Here is a 23,066-nt window from a genome sequence, read left to right on the forward strand (position 1 = left end):
CCCGGTTCCTAGAAAGGCCAGAGAGATAGAGAGAGAGAGAATGGAGGAAGAAAGATGACGATTGAATAGGAAAGCCACTTCCTTACCAGACCTTTTCCCATCGCGCCCCCTGGAGGTGGGTGGCGGGGTTGGCTTGTTCTACGACCTTTGCAGAAAAGGGGGTTCGCGTTGGAGCCTTTTAACAGATCTCCCCACCCCACTCCCAGCTGCAGTTAGCAGGGTTTGCATTGCAAAAGGCTGCAAAGAGAGGTGAGCCTGGAGGGAAAGGAAGGGGTTTTAAAGGGGAGCCTAGTAAGTTCCAGAGAATGGACAGCAGCACCCCAAGAGCTGGTTGTGCAAGAAGGGAGAGAGACTGAAGAAGAGGAAGAAAAAAGATCATTTGTGTGTTCAGATACTCTGGTTTCGTCGATTATCTGGCATTTCACCCTGGTAAATCCACGTGTTTGTACAGTATGTGTGTGTGTTGGGAAGGAGTGCCTTTATCGTTATGATTGTAAAATAGTAATACATTTCTGGTCAAAGCGTTTCTGCTCATGCAAGCCTATCCAAGATGCCTAGAATGCTTTAGTCGGCCTTTAACTACACTTATTTTAATAAACAGCTTGAATTTTTTAAATCTGTTTTTGTTGTTGTTGACAGTTATCATCATCATTATTTGCAAACTCTTTAGAGGTTTTGGGTGCAATCCAGCAGTATGCAATATAGTTATTACTCATATCTTTATTTACTATCCCAGCTTCCTAACAGCTTGTGGTACCAGCTGCTTCCTGGTTGGCCACACAGAGAACAGAATGCTGAACTAGATGGGACACTGGCCTGAAATAGCAGGGCTCTTTTTGGTTGTTGTTGTGGCCCTCAGGCTGAAAGAGTGCCCCATCTCTGCTGTAAGGGGGTGCTGCCACTGAGACATCCCTCTGCCCAGTCACCATCCGCCTCATTTCCTAGGGCAGGTGTCCTAGAGCAGAATCCCAGGTGACGATTTTAATATTTATTTATGGCACCATTTATATGCCGTTCCCAGGGAGTTCTCTGGCAGCCTACGATAAAGAGGTTCAAAGGCAGCCCTAACCTTAAGCATACAAATGCAGCATAGCATTAAGCAACGTGGAAAAAACACGTTGAAAACTAAAGGATTCTCAAGCAGGCCAAGCAGAACTCAAAACCCTTAGAGTTCCAAATCCTGCAATCCCTTAAAGACTTCAAAACTTTATTTTACAAAAGCTGGGATGCTATATATCTTCACCCAAATTATGTTGCATTTACATTACTGTCTTAGAACAAAATGAAGCAGTCTTCCCTCTGGCCCACATGATATGAATATCATGCAAATGGCCCTGAAGAGAGGTTCCAGATCTCAGAATAGTTGTGCTCTTTGTGCCTCTAGGCAAAAGTGCTGTTTTCAAATGCTGCAAAAAAGGAAAGGAGAAAAAATGCATCCATCCATCAGTACAGAAACATCTCTCTCTTCCTTTCATGCAACAAAAGGCTTTATAACAATTCAAGTCAGGCAAAAGCACTCAAGGAAGGAAAGGCTCCTGCGAGGGGTTGTGACTTAGTGGCCCTGAGGGCCAAACAGAGAGGTTTGAAGGGTCACTTTTGTTCCTGAGCCTGAGGTTCCTTACCCCAGCCTTAGGACATTGTCTTGTTGCTCACTACTTCTGTGTCACTACTGCCTTTTGGCTGTTCTCATACTGTGGCGAGCCGTTTTAAAAGACTTCAGCCTGAGATGTGGGGTAATATTTATTTGTAAGAAATAAGCACCCAGAGCAGGATGTGACTCATATTAAGATTCTCCCTTTCGTCCTGGGCAGGTTATGGACGGGTGCGTGAGAATATGATGGGAGAAGCTTCAGGAGCAAGTGGATCTGGGAAAGATTTGAGTGAAGCTGCTCCCAGAGGATTGTTTGGATGTGAAGAAAGTGAAAGATCATGATTATGGTGCCCTAAAGCCATGTGCTGATGTCAAAGGCAGCTTCCAACAGAGCCGAAATCATAAACACCAAATAATGCATACAGGAGAGGATAAATATAAGTGTTCAGAATGTGGGAAAACCTTCAGCCGGAGCACCAACCTTCTTGTACATGAAAGAACCCACACTGGAGAGAAACCATACGAGTGCTCCAACTGTGGGAGAAGCTTCACCCACAGTTCAAATCTTAGGGCACATGAAAAAATACACACAAGAGAAAAGCCGTATGCATGCACAGACTGTGGCCAGACCTTCTATCACAGCTCAAGCCTTACAGCACATGAGAGAATCCACACAGGGGAGAATGTACACAGGTGCCCACACTGTGAGAAGGTCTTCACTCGTGGCTCAGTTTTTAGGAAACACATGAGAATCCATACAGGTGAGAAACCATTCAAGTGCTCTGACTGTGGGAAAAGTTTCTCTCAGAGGTGCAATCTTATTATCCATGGGAAGACCCACACAGGAGAGAGACCCTTTAAATGCTCCGATTGCGGGAGAAACTTCAGTCGAAAATGTGACCTCATCGCACACGAGAGAATCCACACGGAAGAGGACCCATACAAGTGTCCGCACTGCGGGAAAAGCTTCTCTCAGAAGTCCAACCTTGTCATACATGAGAGGATCCATACAGATGAGAATCCATATCCGTGTCTGCACTGTGGGAAACGCTTCCGTCAGAAGGGGAACCTCATGACGCACGTGCGGATCCACACAGGAGAGAAGCCGTACCAGTGTCTGGATTGCGGGAGGAGATTCAGTCAGAAGGGCAGCCTCACATCACATGAGAAAACCCATTCAAGAGAGAAAAGGACGTCTGAAAGCTTAACTTGCATGCAGGAAGTGAGGACTTGATATTTTTCAGCCTCAGGTGGAAGTACCTGATTTAGTTTTTTGGCTTGGGAGAGCCCTGGTAGTTCCTCAAAACCTTACTAAGGGATCTCTCAGTGCAAAAATCAATAGGGGCAAACATGCTTCCCTGAAAGATGGATTGCCCACTACTATTGATCATCCTCAACACATAGCTATCGATCTACCAGGCTTGTCTTCTTATGCCACCACAAACCCTGCCCCTAAAAAGATGAAACCCTAGTTATTGTCGCTGGAGAAATACAGGACTGTGAAACCAGTTAGGAACAGTTAGAAGTAGTAACATTACTCAGCAGCACTCAAGCTTTAATACATCTGCCATTAGTTTTAAAAAGAAAAGGCATTTGGGGGGCGATTACTTAAAATACTCTGTGTTTGCAGCTCTTGGGGGTTCTTAAAATGATATGTTATATGTGTATATTTTAGCCCTGGTGTTGGAATTTGCTCTGCAGAGGGGCTCAAATGGTAGGAAATGGTTTAAGAGAAGGGCAGGTTCATAACCGCCTCTTCCTGGTAGTTCATTTAACAGAGTTCTACCGCCTCAGTTTCATAACGGAGTGGGTCAGCTGCTCCTTCTTCATAGTTATCCCGTATCTGCACTTGGGAATTGATCACTTTCGCCTGCCTACAGCGGTGTTGTCAAGGATTGTTGGGAAAATTTACGCGAAACACTGTGAACACTAAAAGGATAATTCTACTACAAGTTAGATTTGTAATGAAACGCAGCAGTCTGTAGGGTGCTCATGGCTATCTTGCTGTCTTCTAGGATACCTCTCTCTCTCTCTCACTCACTCACACACACACACACACACACACACACACACACACTTTTCCTGTCTCATCAGAGAATCAGCTTTTCCAGGCCACTAGAAATGTGTGTTCCTCTTTGGCCTGTTTTCGGAAGGTTTTCTAAAGTTGCTGGGGTTCCTCTATGCCTGCTGATACTTTGTGCATGGATGTTGCCATTTTGGCTACCTTTGGACCAGCGCTTGAAGAACCCAGTAGCCATGTGATTGCCTACTTTTTTGTTTTAAATAAAAGTGTTTCATTTTTCTCCTTCACACCCTCCCCTTCCCACCTGTTTTTATATGTAAGTGCACAACACTGAACATTTCACTGCCAACCTCCATGGCTCCGTTTACAATTCACAACAATCCATAAAATAAAATAAAGGGAACGACAGAGCAAGAAAAGAGGAAACTCACTTGAGTGAACCTCCACTGTACAAAAGCAGTCCCTGCATACAGAAATCTAGCAAGTCAGGGGAAAGAATGTTAGGGCCAAATTAATGCTACTGCTTGTGGGCATCTTCCCACAGGCTTCTGATTGGCCACGGTGAGAACTGCTTGGGCCATTGGCCTAATCCAGCAGGCTCTCCTTGAGTTCTTATGCCCAGCTTCCATAATTCAGTTTGGGGTAAAGTGTTGTTGAAGGTGAGATGCAAACCCACATGCCTGAGGAGCAATGGATGAGGCAGTCATCACCTTCACCTTGTGATCATGAGGGTAGAGGACCCAAACCTGTACCTGGATGGACTCAAACCACCATCCTTCTGGTTAACAACCAGACACACTAACCAACGGAGCCACAGAGAGCTGAATGGTTTCCCCCCTCAGCCTCTGGGCTGAGGTTTTGTTACTGGAGCTGAATAGATGACAAACGGACTGATGGTTCGAGAGGCCAAACAATTTAATGTCTGAGCAAACTTGGTCACCACATTTTCACCCTGAAGCCCACATCATTTCTGAACAGAGGAGTCATTCTTTTTTAATTTAAACATTCTTCTTAGTTTAACACAGAAAAATATCACCGATTAAAATCTACTTGTGGTTCTAAAAATTTGTTTCTCTCATTGATGCAGTCTGCATTCAATTCCTGGTCAAGGAATATGTTTTTCTCTTTATTTACTTATTACTTGCAAATGCTTAATATAGACAGATAACAGCAATCAAGACTCCCAACTCACCACCCATGACGCCCACAGTCTTCCCTTTTCCCTTCTTGGAGAGCGCAGCTGAACACACCCCTTGGCAAAAAGGAAGCGAGAGGAGGAAGTTGCCTTATCAGAGGCTCCAACTCAGGACCTTCAGATTATGAAACTGACTGGCTGCTTCATACGCTAAGAAGGGGGCAGAGTAGCATCTCCTCCCTATTGAGGATGTGAGTATGGCAGCTCATGGAAGTTCTGTTCACAAGAGGCAGAGCCAGATTTGTTAACAAATCAGGAAAACTGCTAGCGTGGCAGTTGAAGAAAAGTGAACAAAGGAACTCCATAAACAAAATTATATAAATGGAAAGATCACAGATAAGATGAAGGAAATAAGAGCAGCATTTGTAAAATATTTCTCAGAATTGTATAGGAAAGGGAAGGAGAAAGCTTTTAAAATAGAGGAATATATTAAAAGTAGTTCCAGTTAAAGATAGGTAGCCGTGTTGGTCTGCCATAGTCAAAACAAAAAAAAAAAAATTCCTTCCAGTAGCACCTTAGTTGGTCTTTAAGGTGCTACTGGAAGGAAAAAAAAATTTTTTATATTAAAAGTAGTAATCTGCCAAAAATAAAAGAGGAACAAATGGTGATCTTAAACACACAAATAACAGCTCAAGAAGTGTTAGAGGCAATAAAGTGGACAAAAAAATGGCAAGTCCCCGGGTCCAGATGGATGAATGGCAAAGTATTATAAAAAATTAAGTGAACAATTGGTAAACCCATTGAAAGATGTCATGAATGAGATATTAAATACAGGTGAAATCCCAGAAACATGGAAAGAGGCTTACATTACAGTAATTCCAAAACAAGATTCAGATTTGCTGCAAATTAAAAATTAAAGGCCTATCTCATTGTTAAACAATGATTATAAATTATTTGCAAACATCTTAGCTAATAGAATGGAAAAAAATATTAAATGAGTATATACATCAAGATCAGGCAGGATTTCTTCCAGGTAGACAAATGAAAGAGAATATAAGAAATATATTAAATGTGATAGAATATCTGGAGGTCAAAAATGAAAAGAAAGCAGCAATGATGTTTATAGACTCTGAAAAAGCCTTTGACAATGTTTCTTGGAATTTCATGACAAAAGTACTTGAATAAATTATTGTGGATTCAAATTTTTAAAGGGAATACAAGCAATATATTCAGAACAAAAAGCTAAATTAATTGTAAATCAGGTGATAACGGACAACTGTAAGATACAAAAAGGAACTAGACAAGGATGCCCATTATCGCCGCTGTTGTTCATTCTGGTCCTGGAAATATTTGCTAGAAACATAAGAGCAGACAAAGAGATCACTGGGATAAAAACTGGGAAAAGTGAGTTTAAATTGAAAGCATATGCTGATGATTTAGTAATTACAGTGGAAGATCCAAAAAATTCTCTCCCTAGAGTTATAGAAAAAATTCAAAAATTTGGAGAAGTGGCAGGATCTAAATTAAATAGAAACAAAACTAAGTTATGAGTAAAAAATTTGAAGAAGAAAAAGAGCTGGAGTAAAGTATTGAGATAGAAGTCCATAAAAAAGTAAAATACGGGTATGGCTAACTGCAAAAAATATAAATATATATAAATTATGAAAAAGGGTGGCTTGAGATAAAAGAAATTTAGAAATATGGAACAGAATTAACCTCTCCCTACTAGGAAAAACAGCAGCAGTAAAAATGAATGTTTTGCCAAAAATGCTCTTTCTTTCACCCTGTGAACTGAATGATTGTGAGTAAACTACTTTTATATTGATTTTAATAAGACTGTTGTGTCTATTCTTTTTAAGCGGGACAAGGGATCTTAGCAGGAATCTTATATTGAGAGGCTCAGATGAGCCTGCAACAAGCAAACCGCTGTGCGTTTAAAGGGGAATGCTACTCTGATAAGATATAGAACTTGCTAACGCAAGTTAGGAAGGATATCATCAAACAATATATCCTCTCCTGCATCCCTGAACATTTCCACATTTTTTACCAGTCTTCTCAATCTATTTCCTGTCAGGGAATCCTTTCACTGGACTAGAGAGTTCAACCAGGCTTTTCTCAACCATGGTTTAGTGGTCAGGATTCTGTGCCACAATTGGTGCTGAGGTCAGATTCCTAGCTGGGTTTTCTTTCTTTTTTGCTCCCTCTCCCCCTTCCAGGAGCTGAAGGTCTTTCATGTAGGGATATCGCGGAGTGGGGAGTGGGGTCCGGAGGGAGCACACTTCCCCACCGGCAGGCAGCCACTGTCTGCCTGCACGTGTGACCTTGGGGTGCAGGGAACCCCCCCCCCCGACAAGCCACAGCTGTCTGGTACATCGTTCCACCTATGTCTGACCTTTTGCGGTCTCAGAAGTCAGCGGTGTCCTGTCTGTAAGTTTTTCCCTGAGACCTTTTGTCTCCTACGTCATACACTTTGCAAGGGGAAAATGACGCTGTGGAAACAGGTGCCAAAATAGCTTTGTACCACCCCACGATTTCGGGACGGAAGATGTGTAAAGGTCACAGCCCAAAAATGTATTTGCCTAGCTTGCATGTTTGTCTCAATAAAAAGAGGCTCCACAGGAATGGTGGTAGCTCGCTTCAGCCCACCTGTGCGCAGCTCACATTATGATCAACACCTGTCTTGGGCCTTCACTTCATTTCAGGTGTATGCTCTTCTCCTCACACACAGGTGGAGAGGCGCATTTTCATCTGAGGGATGGAAACAAGTCCAGAGGCCAGGGCACAGTTTCTCTACTCTGGTGGTTACTGCGATCACCTCACACGCAAAAGGTCTGAAGCAGCCAGCAAATGCCGTGCCCTCTGGAAGTTGCTGGACTACAATCCCATCATCTCTGACCAGATGCTGGACAAGGCAGATGGGAATTGGAGTCCAGCCTCATCCAAAGGACACCACATTGGCTGTAATCCTAAACACATCTAAACAGCCAAAAGCCCCACTGAAGTCAGTGCATTCCTATTCAGGAACATAATATTTACTGGGACTGTTAAAGTGATATTGTCTCTTTAATAAATAACCTGCAGAGGGAATTCTGGGAAAGGGAAGGAAAAAGCAAATAAAACAAAATTTAAAAAACTAGCCCCATTTTTTGTCTGTTTTCTTGCTTCTAATGATTGTGACTAGAGTGAGTCATCTCAAAAGGCCTGTGCAAAGCTGTTAAAAGAGCTCTTGAGATGTTTGGTTTTATATCTGTCATTTTCATTTGGAGAGAAACTCCCAACTGTTCCTGTGAGGCAGATTTAGCCTCCTTAGGAGATCCTGAGGTGGATTTTATCTCCCCTCAGATAAAAGAAAGGGAGGAAGGTCTCTCCAGAGAATGAGGCTCCTGAGAATGTGTAGAGTTCAGCTCCTGAGTCAGCACCAGAAAAAGACATCTCCCCTGCTTCACAGTCCAGAGTCACCCGGATCCTCCTGGGCTCCATACTTAGGGACAAAGGAGAGGAATCAGGGGAGGTGCAGGCCCTGTACTTACCTCTCAATTTCCCCACAGCCCAGATCCCTTCCTCATAACTTAACTCACAGAAGGTATTAATTATTCTCATGAGAAAGTCATCCTTTCTCCTCAGAGACTTCCTGGCAACCCCTACAGCCCATTCTCCCTCACTTCCCACAGTGACTTCCCAGAAATGTCTGCCTGCTGTGAATCCCTCACGTCCCAACACAGAAGGCCAGTCACTGAATCTCTCGGGATTGTCAGGCAGGGCTCGCTTTTTGTCTCCCCATCTCACGCTTTTCCGATCCTCGGACAGGATGAGCCTGGGATGGGCTGTGTCTGGATCCAGAGTGACATTTTCTGTTGGAAAAAGAAGAAAGGCAGAATCAGCTGAGAGTCAGAGATGGACATCCTGATCCAACAAACACCTCAGGAACCAGATTCCCTCTCAAAGAAATGGGATTTCTTTGTATTGCATACAGAACTGGGATACTTCTCTCTTTCTTCCATACTTTCCCCACAATAAATACTTTCCTTGTTGGTTTTAAATCTTTTTTTTTATTGCTCGTAATGATATCTTTACTTCATAACTTTACATCATAAAAATAGATATCCAAAAAATGTTTTTGATTATTGTTGTTGTCCATTTTAGATCATCAAACATTACTTGTACACAAAAAAGAAAAGAGATGTAATTCAAATAATATTCTTCATAAATAAATGACTTCCCGTCCCTTCCATTTTATTATAATAAATTTGTTGCCTGTATTTATCGATTTTCTTTTTCTTTGAAGTACTATTATTTCTATCTATCTTCATTTTAATATTGGTTATCTACAGAAATTACTCAAAGGCTGTTACCGTTTTCAGGTTGCAGCCCTTGTTGGTTTTAAATCAGTTGTTTTCTTCTTTCTGTATTCAATTTACCACATTTTTCGTTCTATAGGATGCACTGTTTCCCCTCCAAAAATTAAGGGGAAATGTGTGTGCGTCCTATGAAGCGAATGCAGGCTCCTTGGCTTCAGCAATAGCAACGCGAAGCCTCCGAAGCGCAGAGAGAGCGCTCCGTCCGCACTCCGGAGGCTTCGCGTTGGTTTTGCTGAAGCCTAGAAAGCGGGAGGGGTCAGAGCACACCGACCCCTCTCGCTCTCCAGGCTTCAGGGATAGCCGCCTGAAGCCTTTGGAGCGCAGCGGGAACTCGCGCTGCACTCCAAAGGCTTCGGGTTCCTTTTGCTGAAGCCGGGAGAGCAAGACTGTCCTGGCTTCAGCAGAGAGGGAGAGCTGCACAGCGCCCCTTCAGCGAAGCGGGAGGAGAAATGGAAAGGGCTCCATTTCTCCTGCCGCTTCGCTGAAGGGGCGCTGAGCAGAGAGGGGGAGATTTTTTCCCCCTTGTTCTCCCCCTGTAAAACAAGATGCGTACAATGGTTGGGTGTGTCCTATAGAGCGAAAAATACGGTATTTACAATGAAACAAAACCACCTAGTGAACCTTTACTCAGCTCTTCTGTGTTTGTGAATGGGAGGGGGGAGTAGGAGAGAAGGGGACTTGCATCTCTGTATGATATGGCCATTTGGGGCTCTCAGTGGGTGGGTGATGAGGGCCCCCCAGTTCAGATAAGCAGAGAACAGGCATTCACTCTTAGATGCCCTCATTCTGCATAGAGTTGGGGAGAGTGTCAGTGCAGAGACCCATCAACCTATTCTGCCCAGGAGTAGATCTGCTATAAACTAACGAAGCTTAAGCTTCAAGGCCCCAAACCCCATAAAGTCCCCAGAAGTGACTTGATTCATGCATGTATATAACGTTTCTCTAATTTTCATTCCCCCCCAAAGCTTGAAAACTATAAAAGAAATATTTATTCACACGAGTGACACTGACCTGAGATAATCCAGTACAGCAATTTTAAGCAAAATCTGAAATGTAGTAGATAATAATAATTTGAAAAATTGTGGTGATCTGTCATGGAACAACCCCCTGAAGAATATAACAGTGGTTACTCAGACCTTTGCGGTTGTCAGGAATTTTACTTTTTGAAATATGGCAACCCTAGATCAAGCAGGATTGCAGAAGTTGTGCCCACACTCTGGGATGATCACTGGATCCTTGGAATACTCCAGCCAGATGGAGCAAGTGGCTTCAGCACAAAGAGTGGCTTCCTCACTCCAGAGAAGGAGTTAAGTTTCACTTTCTCAGTTTTCAGTAACTGGGTGTTTCCCTTTCTGTAACTGATTCAGGAAGAAACTCAGTGCTGACGTGCTTTTTTAAAACTGCAGTTGCTCAACAAATCAGCTTGAAAACAAGCTGGTTGAACTGGTTCTGTTCTCTCTCTCTGTCAAGGTCATGCTGTTTATAAGGCCAGAAGGAGCCTGGGTTTCGCTTCCTATCTCCTTCCTTCTGGTTTGGTGTTCTGTATATAGTGTTACGGTTTAGACTTATTATAAGTTATTGTAAGTTTAAGTTAAGTCTGCTGCAACTGGATTTCTTATGGACAGTGCCAATCCTGACAAACCCCCTACTGAAAGCCTGCCCCCCCCCCCAAAAAAAATTCCTGGCTACACCCATGCGCTTAAAGACTCAAAGAGTGAAAAACACATGGAAGAGAATGAATTTGAAGATGAACTAGAAATCATTCAAGACAAAATTAATTCACTGTCAGTGATTGGGGCCTACACCCACCTCGGCTAGATAGGACTCCAGAGCTAAGCAGCCAACCAAGATGTCCAGGCCAGGAGGCAGAGCCATAGCTGGGGTGTGTGTAGCCAGTACTTTTGCCCCGGGTGAAGCTCCCAGAGGGCACCAGTGAGGGTCACAGCGTGTTGGCCATTTACTGTATGTGTACATAAATGTGTGTGGCAGGGTAACCAACTTGGTCTTTGACTTGGGTGACAGAAAGCCCAGTTTCACCCCTGCCAGGAGGACAGAGCATCATCCAGTCCCCATCCCTCAGATGAATTTGGGCCTCAGTCAGAAATTTACCTTTCTGAAGCTGTTGTCTAAATAAAAGAGAGTCTGAGGAAGCAAAAAGATATGAAGTTTAAGCGTTGTACTCTTGTACCTCCAACAACAACAACAACAACAACAATAATAGTAATTATATTTGTACCCTGCCCATCTGACTGGGTTGCCTCACCCACTCTGCGTGGCTTCCAACATATATAAAAACATAAAACATTACAAAAAATATTTGTACAAAAAATACACTTCATAATGTAGCTATAGTTTCCTTAAATCAAGTAAAATATTAGGTAGTAGAAGAAATATTTTAAAACAAGGAAATAATAGAAAGAACCAATGAAAATAACTAGAACTTTAAAACTCAGCAGTGATAAACTAGACTTAAAAGCAGCAGAATACAAATATTCAGCAAAAAACCAATGGTCTATGGATGTAGATTCAGGTAGACAGCTGTGTTGGTCTGACGCAGTCGAAATAAATAAAAAAATAAAAAATTGTCCACTAGCACCTTAGAAACCAACTAAGTTTGTTCTGGGTATAAGCTTTCATGTGCGTGTATCTGAAGAAGTGTGCAAGTACACGAAACTTACCGTATTTTTCGCCCTATAGGATGCACTTTTCCCCCTCCAAAAATGAAGGGGAAATCTGGGTGCGTCCTATGGGGCGAATGCAGTCTTTCGCTGAAGCTTGGAGAGCGAGTGGGGTCGGTGCGCACCGACCCCTCTCACTCTCCAGGCTTCAGGAAGACATCCGCAGCCTAGGCAGCCCTGCGGGAGTTCCCGCAGGGCTGTCTAGGCTGCGGATAGCAGCCTGCTTCCCGGAGTGCCGGGCGTGCTGAAAGCAGAGCGCCCGGCGCTTCGGGAACACATCCGCAGCCTAGGCAGCCCTGCGGGAGGTCCCGCAGGGATGTCCAGGCTGCGGATAGCAGACTGCTTCCCAGAGCGTCGGGCGCTCTGCTTTCAGGGCGCCCGGCGCTTCGGGAACACATCCACAGCCTAGGCAGCCCTGTGGGATGTCCCGCAGGGATGTCTAGGCTGCGGATAGCAGCCTGCTTCCCGGAGCATCGGGCGCCCTGAAAGCAGAGCGCCCGGCGCTTCGGGAACACATCCACAGTGTGGGGAGCCCTGCAGGAGTTCCCTGCAGGGCTCCCCACGCTGCGGATAGCAGCCTGCCTCCCGGCGCGTGGGGCACCCTGAAGCAGGGCGCCCCGCGCGCCAGACAGACATCCGCAGTGTGGGGAGCCCTGCAGGAGTTCCCCGCAGGGCTCCCCACGCTGCGGATAGCAGCCTGCTGCCCAGCGGGCGGGGCGCCCTGAATCAGAGCGCCCCTCGTGCTGGGCAGACATCGGCCAGCCCCACAAGCTCGGGGGACAGCAGGGAGGCGCAGCGCCGCCATCCCGCTGTTCCTCGACCTGGTTCGGTTTCTCCAACCTGCTTTTTGGGGGGGAAATAAAGGAAAAACTTTTTTCCTTTCTTTCCCCCCCAAAAAACTAGGTGTGTCCTATGGGACAGAGCGTCCTATGGGACGAAAAATACGGTACACCCAGAACTAACTTAGTTGGTCTCTAAAGTGCTAGTGGACAATTTTTTTATTTTTTGGTTTATGAATGTTGTCACTGAATTTGGGGTCTATAGTGGAGGACTGGAGGGGAGGCAGCGTAACAGCAATCCTGTAAAAGGATGCAGAGGGGAGATAGAGGCAGCCTTGATAACTCCCCCAAGTAAAGTGATGAGGGATTTTGTTTAAGCCAGAATCATTAAATCTTATGAGAAACTCAGCTTGTAGAGGAAGGAATGGCAGAGCTCTCGTGCAAAAGGAATTCCTCCCCTCAAACCTTTTAAAAATCTTCCATGCTATTAAGAAACATAATTGTGCCCTTTGGGGCTCATGTGCACTTGATTTCATAATTAATTTGTGAACTCTCAGGAGATTGTGTTTGTGGCAGCCCTAGATAGGGCAGCTGTGGGTGGATGTCTGAGGACACAGATCAGGGCTTTGCTTCACCGCTGGGAGACAAGCCTGAGGAGGAGGCAAAGAGGGGAACAGGGTGGTTCAAAATGTCCTTTCACACTGCCCTTCAGAGTTTGAGAACCTCCAAAAGGGCCAGCCCAGATGTACATTGAGGGGGGAAATCTTGACTTTGCTCTGCACTCTGGTTCAGGCTCTTTCTCTTTGTGGCAGCCACCATTTCTTTCCTCTAACCCCCCATGCACCGGAGTGACAACGTATATAGGGCATTCTGAGGAAAATAAGATGATGGCTGGACCACCAAGAAGGAAGGTATTATGGGAACGTCCCCGTCTGCAGCAAAAACAAAATACAAGACAATGCAATACATTAAGGAACTGGCATACCTAGTTTTGGACTAATAAAATGCCCAGAATAAAATCCTCGCAGCCATTTCTCATTACTTTTGAATTGCTTCATCACATCCTCGAGCATACTATTTATATCACAGAGTTTGGAGAGCCTCTCATTCAGCTGTGGAGGGAAAGCACATGGAGCCTCCAATCTCTCTCTTTTCTCATACCTGGTGAGAAGAAAAATAATGTTAGCCCATTCAAAACCACAATTCCTAGCACAGTAAAAGAAAGGAAATGAGAAAGAGAGTTGAAAAAAACCTATAGGGTCAGGCAGGCACAGAGAGGCTCAATTCTTCCTCACTACACGCTCCACAGCCAGATATCTGAGGGCCAAAGCAGCAACCCCAGGCCTCTGAGTTTGCCCGCTGATGCCTATTCAAAGCAACTGAATTATGTAATGTAATGCTCAAGAGTTTCTCTACCAACCTCACTTCACTGGCTTTCACGAGCCAAGGGCAGGAACTATCTGAGTGTGATGACAACACAGCAGATACTTCCTTTCTCTAGATTAAGGTTACCAGACGTCCCCATTTCCCAGGGACGGTCCCCGGATTTACAAATCAGCCCCCATACAAAATCCATTGAAGTTGAAAAGTGTCCCCAGATTCATTGGAAAAAATCTGGTAACCTTACTCTAGATCAGACATGTCCAACACGTCGATCGCGATCAACTGGTCAATCGCGGACTCGTTGCCTCCACCTTCCGCCCTCTCCCATGGCCGCCAAGCGCCTTCAGCATGTGCTCAGCTGCAGCAGGAGTAACTCCGCAGGTGGCAGTCGAGGCTCCGCTTAGCCAGGCTTGATCACTGCCACCGCAGCAAGTGCTGTGGCTGGTGCTGGCAGCCGTTGGCTTTGCCCGACGCCCATCTGCCCCCTGCAAGCCACAGCCCCAGGGCAGGGAGGCGCAGAGGCAACAATGAGGAGCACAGGCTCCAGCTCTGCGGAGGGAACCGCGGAAAGGATGGCAGGCAGAGAGAGACGGTGACACCCCTCCCCTCTCGCTGCTAGTTCTGGGTGGATGCTGAACTTTCCTCACCTTTCCAGCTCCAGCCTAGCTGCATTTACTCGAAAGTAAGCCGCCCCTCCCACTACAGAGCTCATTGTCCGGTAAAGGGGAAATTGGACATTTCCAGGTGTGCGCCAACGGCCCTGGGAGGGGGGCTGATGTGGGGGTAATTATTTGTTATTCTTTTTATCATCATCATAATAATTTATTATTTATACCCTGCCCAGCTGGCTGGGTTTCCCCAGCCAAATATAATATGTTTAAGTTGAAAAATGACATTGGGAGAGTGTAGTAGATCACTGCCAGTTTTTGATACTGGATAGTAGCCTACTTGGAGTTGGACATGCCTGCCCTAGATGTCTCCAGAGAAGGTGTGAAGAAGAAAAAAGATGTTTGCTGCTGTTGGCAAATGCAAAATGTTCCTTATAACCTCTATTCTGAACCTGAATGACACCTTGAAGTTACATATTGCAGCAGGGATATAGTCAATAACCCAGCACACGCCCCTCCCTTATGAGAAGTCACCTCCACAGGGGCTCCATGAGAAAGGATGGGGTGGTCAATAGAGTGGTTGCTGTAGAGCAGTGATGGCCAAATTTGGCCCTCCAGCTGTTTTGGGACTACAATTCCCATCATCCCTGACCACTGGTCCTGTTAGTTAGGGATGATGGGAGTTGTAGTCCAAAAACAGCTGGAGGGCATCACTGCTGTAGAGTTACAGAGTGACTATACAGTTGCAAATAAAATGTTTTAAGTGTGTTTTAGTGCAATATACAATGTGACACTTTGGCAATGGTGATGGTGAGCCTTATGTAAAATTCAATGTATTTTTTCAAATTTTTTTTATTTAAAAAAAGCATTTTGAGAATGTTTTTATGTGTGTGTAGATTCCACCTAAGCAACAACGTAGGCACTCCAAAGGAAGTCACTTTGTCTGGAAAGGCCAGTCCTAGCATAGAGTCTTCCTAATTTCCCAGGCAGGGTCAATAAAAGAAATAGCCTTCACAGTAAGCGGTTATCTCCCAACATGTAACTCATGACCTGCTCAACATGATATCTACAATCTTACCCAGGAGACGTTGGGAGGAGGAATTCCAAGGGGCTCTATGCGCGGGCCAATGTAGAAGAAATTGAGGGGCATCTGCCTCCAGGACCCTCACCCACATAAGACCCTGGTGTGTCTCAAAGGTAGTAGTCCTGCTATCTCACCCCACAACAGTATTCAGTGAAAGAGTAAAAACTCTCAAGGGATCAGGCTTCCTACCCAAACGAAGCTGCTTCTTACCTCAGAAACTCCCTAGGGAAAATCACAACAATCCCACCTCTGAGGGAAAAAACCAATCAACTTACTCCAGATTCACTAACCTCCCCTCCAAAAATACCTAAGAGAGAGAGAGTTAACAGAGGTGAGTGCCTTTCTGTTGCTCACCATAGTTTGAGGGAAAACTAGCTGGACATTGAAACATGTTCGTAGGTACTGAGCTATTCACAAGCATCTTTGAGCCACTTTCTTTTATACGTTTGACACTATGTATTGCAGAGTCAGTGAATGCAACGTGCAAGAGGCAGAGAAGAGCCTCCAGCCCTATGAGACGGGGAAGGAGGAGGCCGTGCTCTGGCCTTGATCCTTGGAAGAAGAATTAGATTGCTACAATAGCAAAGAACAGGGCCCTATTTTTACGTGTGAGATGCTGTAGGGCATGGATAGGCAAACTAAGGCCCAGGGGCCGGATCCAGCCCAATCGCCTTCTAAATCTGGCCCACAGACAGTCCGGGAATCAGCATGTTTTTACATGAGTAGAATATGTCCTTTTATTTAAAATGCATCTCTGGGTTATTTGTGGGGCATAGGAATTCATTCTTTGTTTCCCTTCCAAAATATAGTCTGGCCCCCCACAAGGTCTGAGGGACTGTGGACTGGCCCCCTGCTGAAAAAGTTTGCTGACCCCTGCTGTAGGGTATGGAGTCCTACAGTCTCTCCCCCAGGAGCCCCTTCTGTACCAGGTTTTATGTGTTGGGGTCCTGGACCCTTCCTGACCTCAGAGAGATGCTAATGGAAATGAGCAGGATCCACTTACTTCTGCAAGGTGCTTCTCACATCCTAGAGGGGAAAAGATAACAGCAATCACTGCCTATAAAAGGCCACACTTTGAAGGCACTTCAGACCCTGGAATGGATGCAGCCTGGTCCTCTAATCTCAGTCTGCCTGGCACACATCAAAGATTTGAGCAAGAATGGCTAAATCAGCCAATATTGGTTTCAGTCAGTTTTTACTTTTACAATCTGAAGCTCAGTTCTCCACAATTCCACATCAGCATTTTAGTGCGAATTTCTCCCCAAATACACCTTTGTAGCCAATTTTGTATGCAAGTTCAGATTACTTGGCTTGAGAATTTCACTAGAAAATCTGGAGAATTGCAAATGCTGGTGGATGGCTATGATTCAGTTTGCATATTGATCATAAACGGCAAACAAAGCAGGTCTGAGGCAGTTTTAACTTATCAACCTGCATTTAATTCTGTGTGCAAAAAAATCCCTCCCAACACACTTCTCATAGTGCAATTTAGATATCAGGAGGCCTACAGTTTAGTCCTTCTAGAACATTTCCCCCCAAAGCCATTTGTAGAACATCGCCAAATTTCAGCCAGCAAGTACCATTTTCCTTCCGGGGAAAAAAACAACAACAACCACCTGCAGTATAAGATGCAATGAATTTTTGTTTTCAGCTGAGTTTCTTACCCCAGCAAATGTCAGTGGATTGGGGCATTACAACCCCTCATTGTTTCTTTCACAGAAAAATGTTCAGGAAAAGGTCGAGGAATTGTGAGGTGGTTGGTAGAGACCATATAATGATGGGTGATATTTCTCAAACCAATGACAGGTTTCTCAGTGGGCTTACATAAACACCCCAACCACCACAGACCATTTACATTTGTGCCGAGTTGTAATAGCTGTTGCATTTTTTTATGACACTTTCATAACATTTATCATGACTGAAGTTGGCCTCAATGTCTGTCTGGAGGGCAGAAATTGAAAATCTGAATGCAGAAAGGTGGGAGTGTCAATTTGGATTAAAAAATGTGATTGTGCTCAATGTTAAGGCTCACTTCTCCTTTGCTTAATTTTAATTTTGCTTAGCTCTAAGGCAGCCAGAGCAGCCTCTGGGAAGCCCACAACAGGACATGAAGGCAGCACTGCAAAAATAGAAGGCATTAGGAGAAAATCTTTGGCTAAGCACAGAACACCACATTCTATTAACACTGAGTAAGCATCTCCAGTCTGCATTAAGGGCAGTGGCGTAGCGTGGGGGGTGCAGGGGGGGCTGGCCGCACCGGGCGCAACATCTGGGGGTTAGGGTTAGGGTGCGCAAATCCACGGGTTAAGGGGCGCAAATCCACGGGTTAGGGGGCGCAAATTACTTGCCTTGCCCCGGGTGCTGACAACCCACGCTATGCCACTGATTAAGGGGAATAATAAACCACACCAGTTTTCTTGGCAGCTCCTGTGAAAAAGCTGAGTTCCTTTACTGCTTGTATAGAGGCACAAAAAGATTTGGAGGAAGCCCTTCTCCTGGAGTGGAGCCTTGTGCTGTTCCTCCTGCCATCTTACCTGCAGGAGTTCACTTGCTGGCTTCTGTCGTTTCTCTTCCATCTCCTGAATGATCCTCTCAAGAGAGGAGAGTTCCCTGGAGAGTCTGGCCAGCTGCTCATCCCTTCTTCTTGCAATCTCCAGCTCCACCTCTTCTATCTTGTGCAGCAGATGTTTTTCTTTCTCTTCCAGAAACTGGCGCAGTTGTCTAAACTTCTCCTCTGTCCCCTGCTTCTCAGTTTTTGTTAATTTCTGCAAGAAGCAGGTAGAAGTAAGAAACATGGAGCCCTGACTCAGGAACACACTTGCTCTGCCCTCTCCACTGCTATTCCTGCTTGCTGCCTTCCAGTTTGCCTAAGGCAATGAGCTTTTTTTCCTAGCCATGGAGGTTCCTTGCACATATTTGGACCTGGCATATGTAATGGGAACTTTATGGTCTTAGATATATGGTAATGTTCACAAGTGTACCAACCAAGCACATACATAGATCAGCACAGGAAGGCCAACCTGGAACCATTTTGATTCCTAAACTGACCAAATCTTTTCTCTGCAAGGTCAAAATAGAAAAGCCTCCCCATTGTCTTTTCCTTCACAAATCCTGTCTATGTTTGAATAGGGTGTGAGCCTGTGACCTGGCCCAGGAACTAACTTATTTATCACTACAAAAGACTAGCCAGGCTACCCAGGAATTTCAATCAAGTAACCTGCCAGACAGGAGAGAAACAAGGACAAGAGAAAAACATTTAAATTTCTGTTTAGACCGCCTTTTCTATGACATAGGTATGATGTATCTGAGGGGTGGTCTTAGGTTACACCCCTTCTATGATGTATGTATGATGTTTCTGGGGGTGGTCTTGATCTACAGGGTGGCAATTTCAAAAGTCTTTATAAGGCCTTGCACACCATTTTTCTGGGTCTCTCCTCCTCTCCTGTGGGTGAGGGGAGCACCCTGTTGCAACAGATCAATAAGGATCAAGCTTACTAGCTGCTTTGCTTCTCAATATTCTCTGGTTGGCCTCTGTTATTTTCTCCTACCAATAGGGAACCTATGTAAGGACTCTATATGGGCTCTTGGATACCCCATAAGGGAAAAGGGCAATTTTTGTTTACAACACATAATCACAGTTCTAAAATATTCAGGGAACCTCCACGGACATTAAATGCTGCTCACTTTAGACTGAACACTTCCATAAATAGGAAGGCAACAGAAACAGAGGAAGAGGGCATAGCTAGCCTGCTCATCCCCAGAGCACCCCTGTTTACTTTAAGGCTTCAGGATGGCCTGACTTTGCTAAAGATTAACAACAGAGTGCACATTTCAAAAGACCTTTCATTAACCATTTGTATGGTCCTTCAGGATATCCCAACTACTTTATATTCAATAGAGCTGGGCTGCCTCAGGCGGAAGAAATTCAATCCAGTTTGCATTCAAAGGTGAACTTAGCTGATAGTCACTCTCCAAAAAAAATACGCAGACGGAAAAACCGCATTCATTTCAAATTAACACTCCTCTGAATGTTACTCTGGTCAGGTAATGTGCACAAAAATGCACATTCGAGGGTAAAGTAGGCATTAAAATTGTTTATGAATGCAAATAACACAGAAAGGACTTTTTACAATTCAAAATTGCATGCTGATCTGGAAAAACGGGGAGAAGCTGGTATGGGACAGATTTGCCTGTGCTTCTTCAGTCCTGACTTGATTACAGTGGTACCTCGGGTTACATATGCTTCAGGTTACAGGCGCTTCAGGATACAGACTCTACTAACCCAGAAATAGCACCTCGGGTTAAGAACTTTGCTTCAGGATGAGAACAGAATTCGTGCTCTAGCGGCGCAGCGGCAGTGGGAGGCCCCATTAGCTAAAGTGGTGCTTCAGGTTAAGAACAGTTTCAGGTTAAGAACGGACCTCCAGAATGAATTAAGTACTTAACTCGAGGTACTAGTGTATTCAAATGCTTGCTCCCATCCTAGTAACAACAGGAACACCTACAAGGAGGTCTTGACTTTGCTTTTCCAGGTCTGCTCGATAGGCCAGCATTTTCTCTCTCTCTCTCCTCAGTGTCTCCAGGCGGCTGCAGATCAGTCTCTAAAGAGGAAACAAAATCCCAGGTTTGATTAAGACCAAGAAAAAGTGGGAGGGAGGGAGAGAGGGAGAGAGAGAGAGAGAGAGAGAGAGAGAGAGAGAGATAGACAGAGGAGTCCACTTTAGAAGGCATCTGAAAGCAGCCCTGTATTGGGGGCGGATTATGTTAAATGTTTTATTATGTTTTTATATGTATTGAAAGCTGGGTGGGGTATAAATATCATTATTATTATGATGGCATAGGACGACCCTATTTTCATCATAGAAATGTTGGAGGGTATGCAAGCTCCCTTTGGAACCTACCCCTACACTGCTCAGGTTTCTCCTTTGTTGCCTTTTACATAATAAACAATTGATGTTTGGGCAATTGATTTAATGCAGTTTGGACTTAAGTGCTACGGAAAATGGCCCAGGAAGAATCCACCGCTCTTCCCCTCATCAAGATCCACAGTGATTTCCTACCTTGTACTCTTCAGAGGCCTCCTCCAGAGGAATCACCTTGTGGTTTTCATGTTCCTTGGATCTGTCACAAACCACACAGATGAGGGTCGCATTGACTTTGCAGAAGAGTTTCAGGGTCTCCTGGTGCTTCTCACAGACCTTCCCTTCCTGAAGGGGAAGGCTGAGCTTCTTGGCTATTTCTACCACGTTGGCCAGTTGCCGGTTGGAGATGAGGCTTCTTCGCTGGACAGTTATTCTGCACTGTGGGCAGGAAGCCTCTCCCTCCAGTTTCCCCCAGCACTGGACCAAGCAAGATCGGCAGAAGTTGTGCCCACACTCTGGGATGGTCACTGGATCCTTGAAATATTCCAGGCAGATGGAGCAAGTAGCTTCATCGCACAGACTCTGGACGGGACCACCAGAAACAGCCATACCTGCCAAAGTCCCAGTTAAGTTTTACTTTCTCAGTTTTCAGTCACTGGCTGTTCCCCTTGCTGTAAATGATTCATGAACTCAAGGCTGATGGGGCCTTCTTTTTAAAAAGACTGACAGGCGTCTGCAGTTGCTTAACATTTTGTTGAGAAGCCTTGGTTGTCCTTTCATTGCTTTGGATTGCTTTTTAATTGTGTGTTTGTTGTTGTACAGTGGTACCTCGGGTTACATACTGTCAGAGCTGCCCGAGGTCCCAGCTCACAAAGGACCAACGCCGCTTCGTTGTTAAGTATAAAAGTCTTTATTGAAGTTCAGTTTCACTTTCACAGCCGCAGCGTGCAGCCCTACGTCTCAAACTCTAGACCGCTGAAGCTCCGTCTGAATCTCCTCCCCCCAGACACCAGTTTAAGACTCTAGCCTTGCTCCACCTCTTCCTCTGCTCTTTCCTCCTCTGATTCCGCCTGTCCGTTGGGGTCTCGCCCTTCCTAGACTCTTCTGACGCTGAGTCCCCTGAATCTTCCCCCTCCCTCCGGCGGGCTTTAGGACCTGGTTCCCAATCCGGGTTTCCTGCTGTCCCGCGCGCCTGTACATTTGAACTTGGCGCGCACGCCCAACCTGCGACCTTCCTCCTAACCGTTGCACTGCTGCTGTCACTGCTCCCCCCTTCGGGGAGGCTAGCTGGAACTGACCTCCCCTCCGTTTCCCCACTTTCCGATGGAGGCGTGGTCAGCCCTGACTCATCTTCTCTCCCCGCTGGAGGAGACGCTGGTCCTGACACATGTGACTCTTCCCCCCCACTACGCTCTGGTGGGGAAGCTGGTCCTGATCCCCTGCTGCTGCTTTGGGAGTCCCCGCTCACCCCTTGTTTCTGGTGCGTCCCCCCTGGGACCCCCCTTGCCCTGACCATCGGCGCCCCCTTCTGGGAATCTTCTGATTCGCTGGAGAAGCTCATGGAATCTCTCGGGTCACTGTCATACTCCCCTACGCTGCCCTCGGATTCCTCCCCTTCGCTCTCCATTTCCTCTCTCCCCTGTGCTTCTGCTCCTGAGCCCCTGACACATACGCTTCAGGTTACAGACTCCGCTAACCCAGAAATAGTGCTTCAGGTTAAGAACTTTGCTTCAGGATGAGAACAGAAATCGTTCTCTGGCGGTGCGGCAGCAGCGGGAGGCCCCATTAGCCAAAGTGGTGCTTCAGGTTAAGAACAGTTTCAGGTTAAGTACGGACCTCCAGAACGAATTAAGTCCTTAACCCGAGGTACCACTGTACATTGCACTGAGAAGGCTTCCTGAACTCAGCTAAATCCTTGGCATTGTGGCAGTGCAGTCTTTGCTTCAAAAAAAATCCAAGGGGCTTTCTGGCTGGAAATCGCTGAGGGAGAAGCAGCGACCGTAGCTGCTCCGACTACACCATGCCGCCAAAGGACGATAAGAAGAAGAAGAAGGACGCGGGCAAGTCGGCCAAGAAGGACAAGGACCCCGTCAACAAGTCCGGACTTCCGGTCGGCGCCAGCGTCTAATGGCTGCCTCCCGCTGAGCTCCGCTCAGGGAGGTTGCTTCGCGAGTTCGGGTCTGACCACTACGGCGAAGCGGGGACCCCTAAAATCTCAGGCGCAGAAGCCTGAGAGCAAGGAGGCTCGGTGGGTACCTTAAGCGCCCCCCCTCACTGCAAAGGAGTCTTTTTAAAGGCTCTGGAGCGGCATCGGGGAGCGCGGTGCTGAGAGCCGCTACCCAGCCCGCGAAGTGAAGCCGTGCTGCCATTTGACGGAGAGCGTCGATTCCTTCCTAACATTTGGAACGTAATTGGATTATCCGTGAGTAAGAAGGAACAACAACTTTAAAAGAAAATATTTAGAAATTGGCTGAAAATGGAGAAGGCAAAAAATAAGGAAGTCTGCCTTCCTCGGACTGCATGTAACCAAAGCAACGAAATAGGAGGCTGCAATTTGACAGGAAG

The 23,066-nt window shown here is 45.7% G+C and overlaps 3 protein-coding genes across 4 annotated transcripts in view; 2 read left to right on the forward strand and 1 right to left on the reverse strand.

Moving 5' to 3' along the window:
- LOC310756497 (tigger transposable element-derived protein 1-like) overlaps window positions 1-23,066 on the forward strand; it is a 796,241-nt gene that overhangs the window by 558,628 nt on the left and 214,547 nt on the right. The window lies entirely within an intron of this gene.
- Window positions 1-23,066, forward strand: part of LOC310756865 (zinc finger protein RFP-like) — a 127,755-nt gene that overhangs the window by 61,737 nt on the left and 42,952 nt on the right. The gene's annotated exons all lie outside the window — the stretch shown is intronic.
- Window positions 6,919-21,321, reverse strand: LOC310756859 (E3 ubiquitin-protein ligase TRIM11-like). Of its 2 annotated transcripts, XM_083601725.1 has the most exons (7): window positions 20,700-21,321; window positions 20,145-20,240; window positions 18,174-18,404; window positions 16,643-16,665; window positions 13,550-13,725; window positions 11,217-11,249; window positions 6,919-8,600 (listed from the first exon to the last, which is right to left on the reverse strand). In XM_083601725.1, exons 1-7 carry the CDS (start codon window positions 21,108-21,110, stop codon window positions 8,056-8,058), a joined length of 1,515 nt encoding a protein of 504 aa, XP_083457851.1. In that variant the 5' UTR covers window positions 21,111-21,321; the 3' UTR covers window positions 6,919-8,055. The 2 variants fall into 2 exon arrangements, with proteins under 2 accessions (XP_083457851.1, XP_083457852.1); XM_083601726.1 differs by lacking the exon at window positions 11,217-11,249.

The sequence above is a fragment of the Podarcis filfolensis genome (genome assembly GCF_964270895.1).
Source record: "Podarcis filfolensis genome assembly, chromosome: 2".
Classification (NCBI taxonomy): domain Eukaryota; kingdom Metazoa; phylum Chordata; class Lepidosauria; order Squamata; family Lacertidae; genus Podarcis; species Podarcis filfolensis.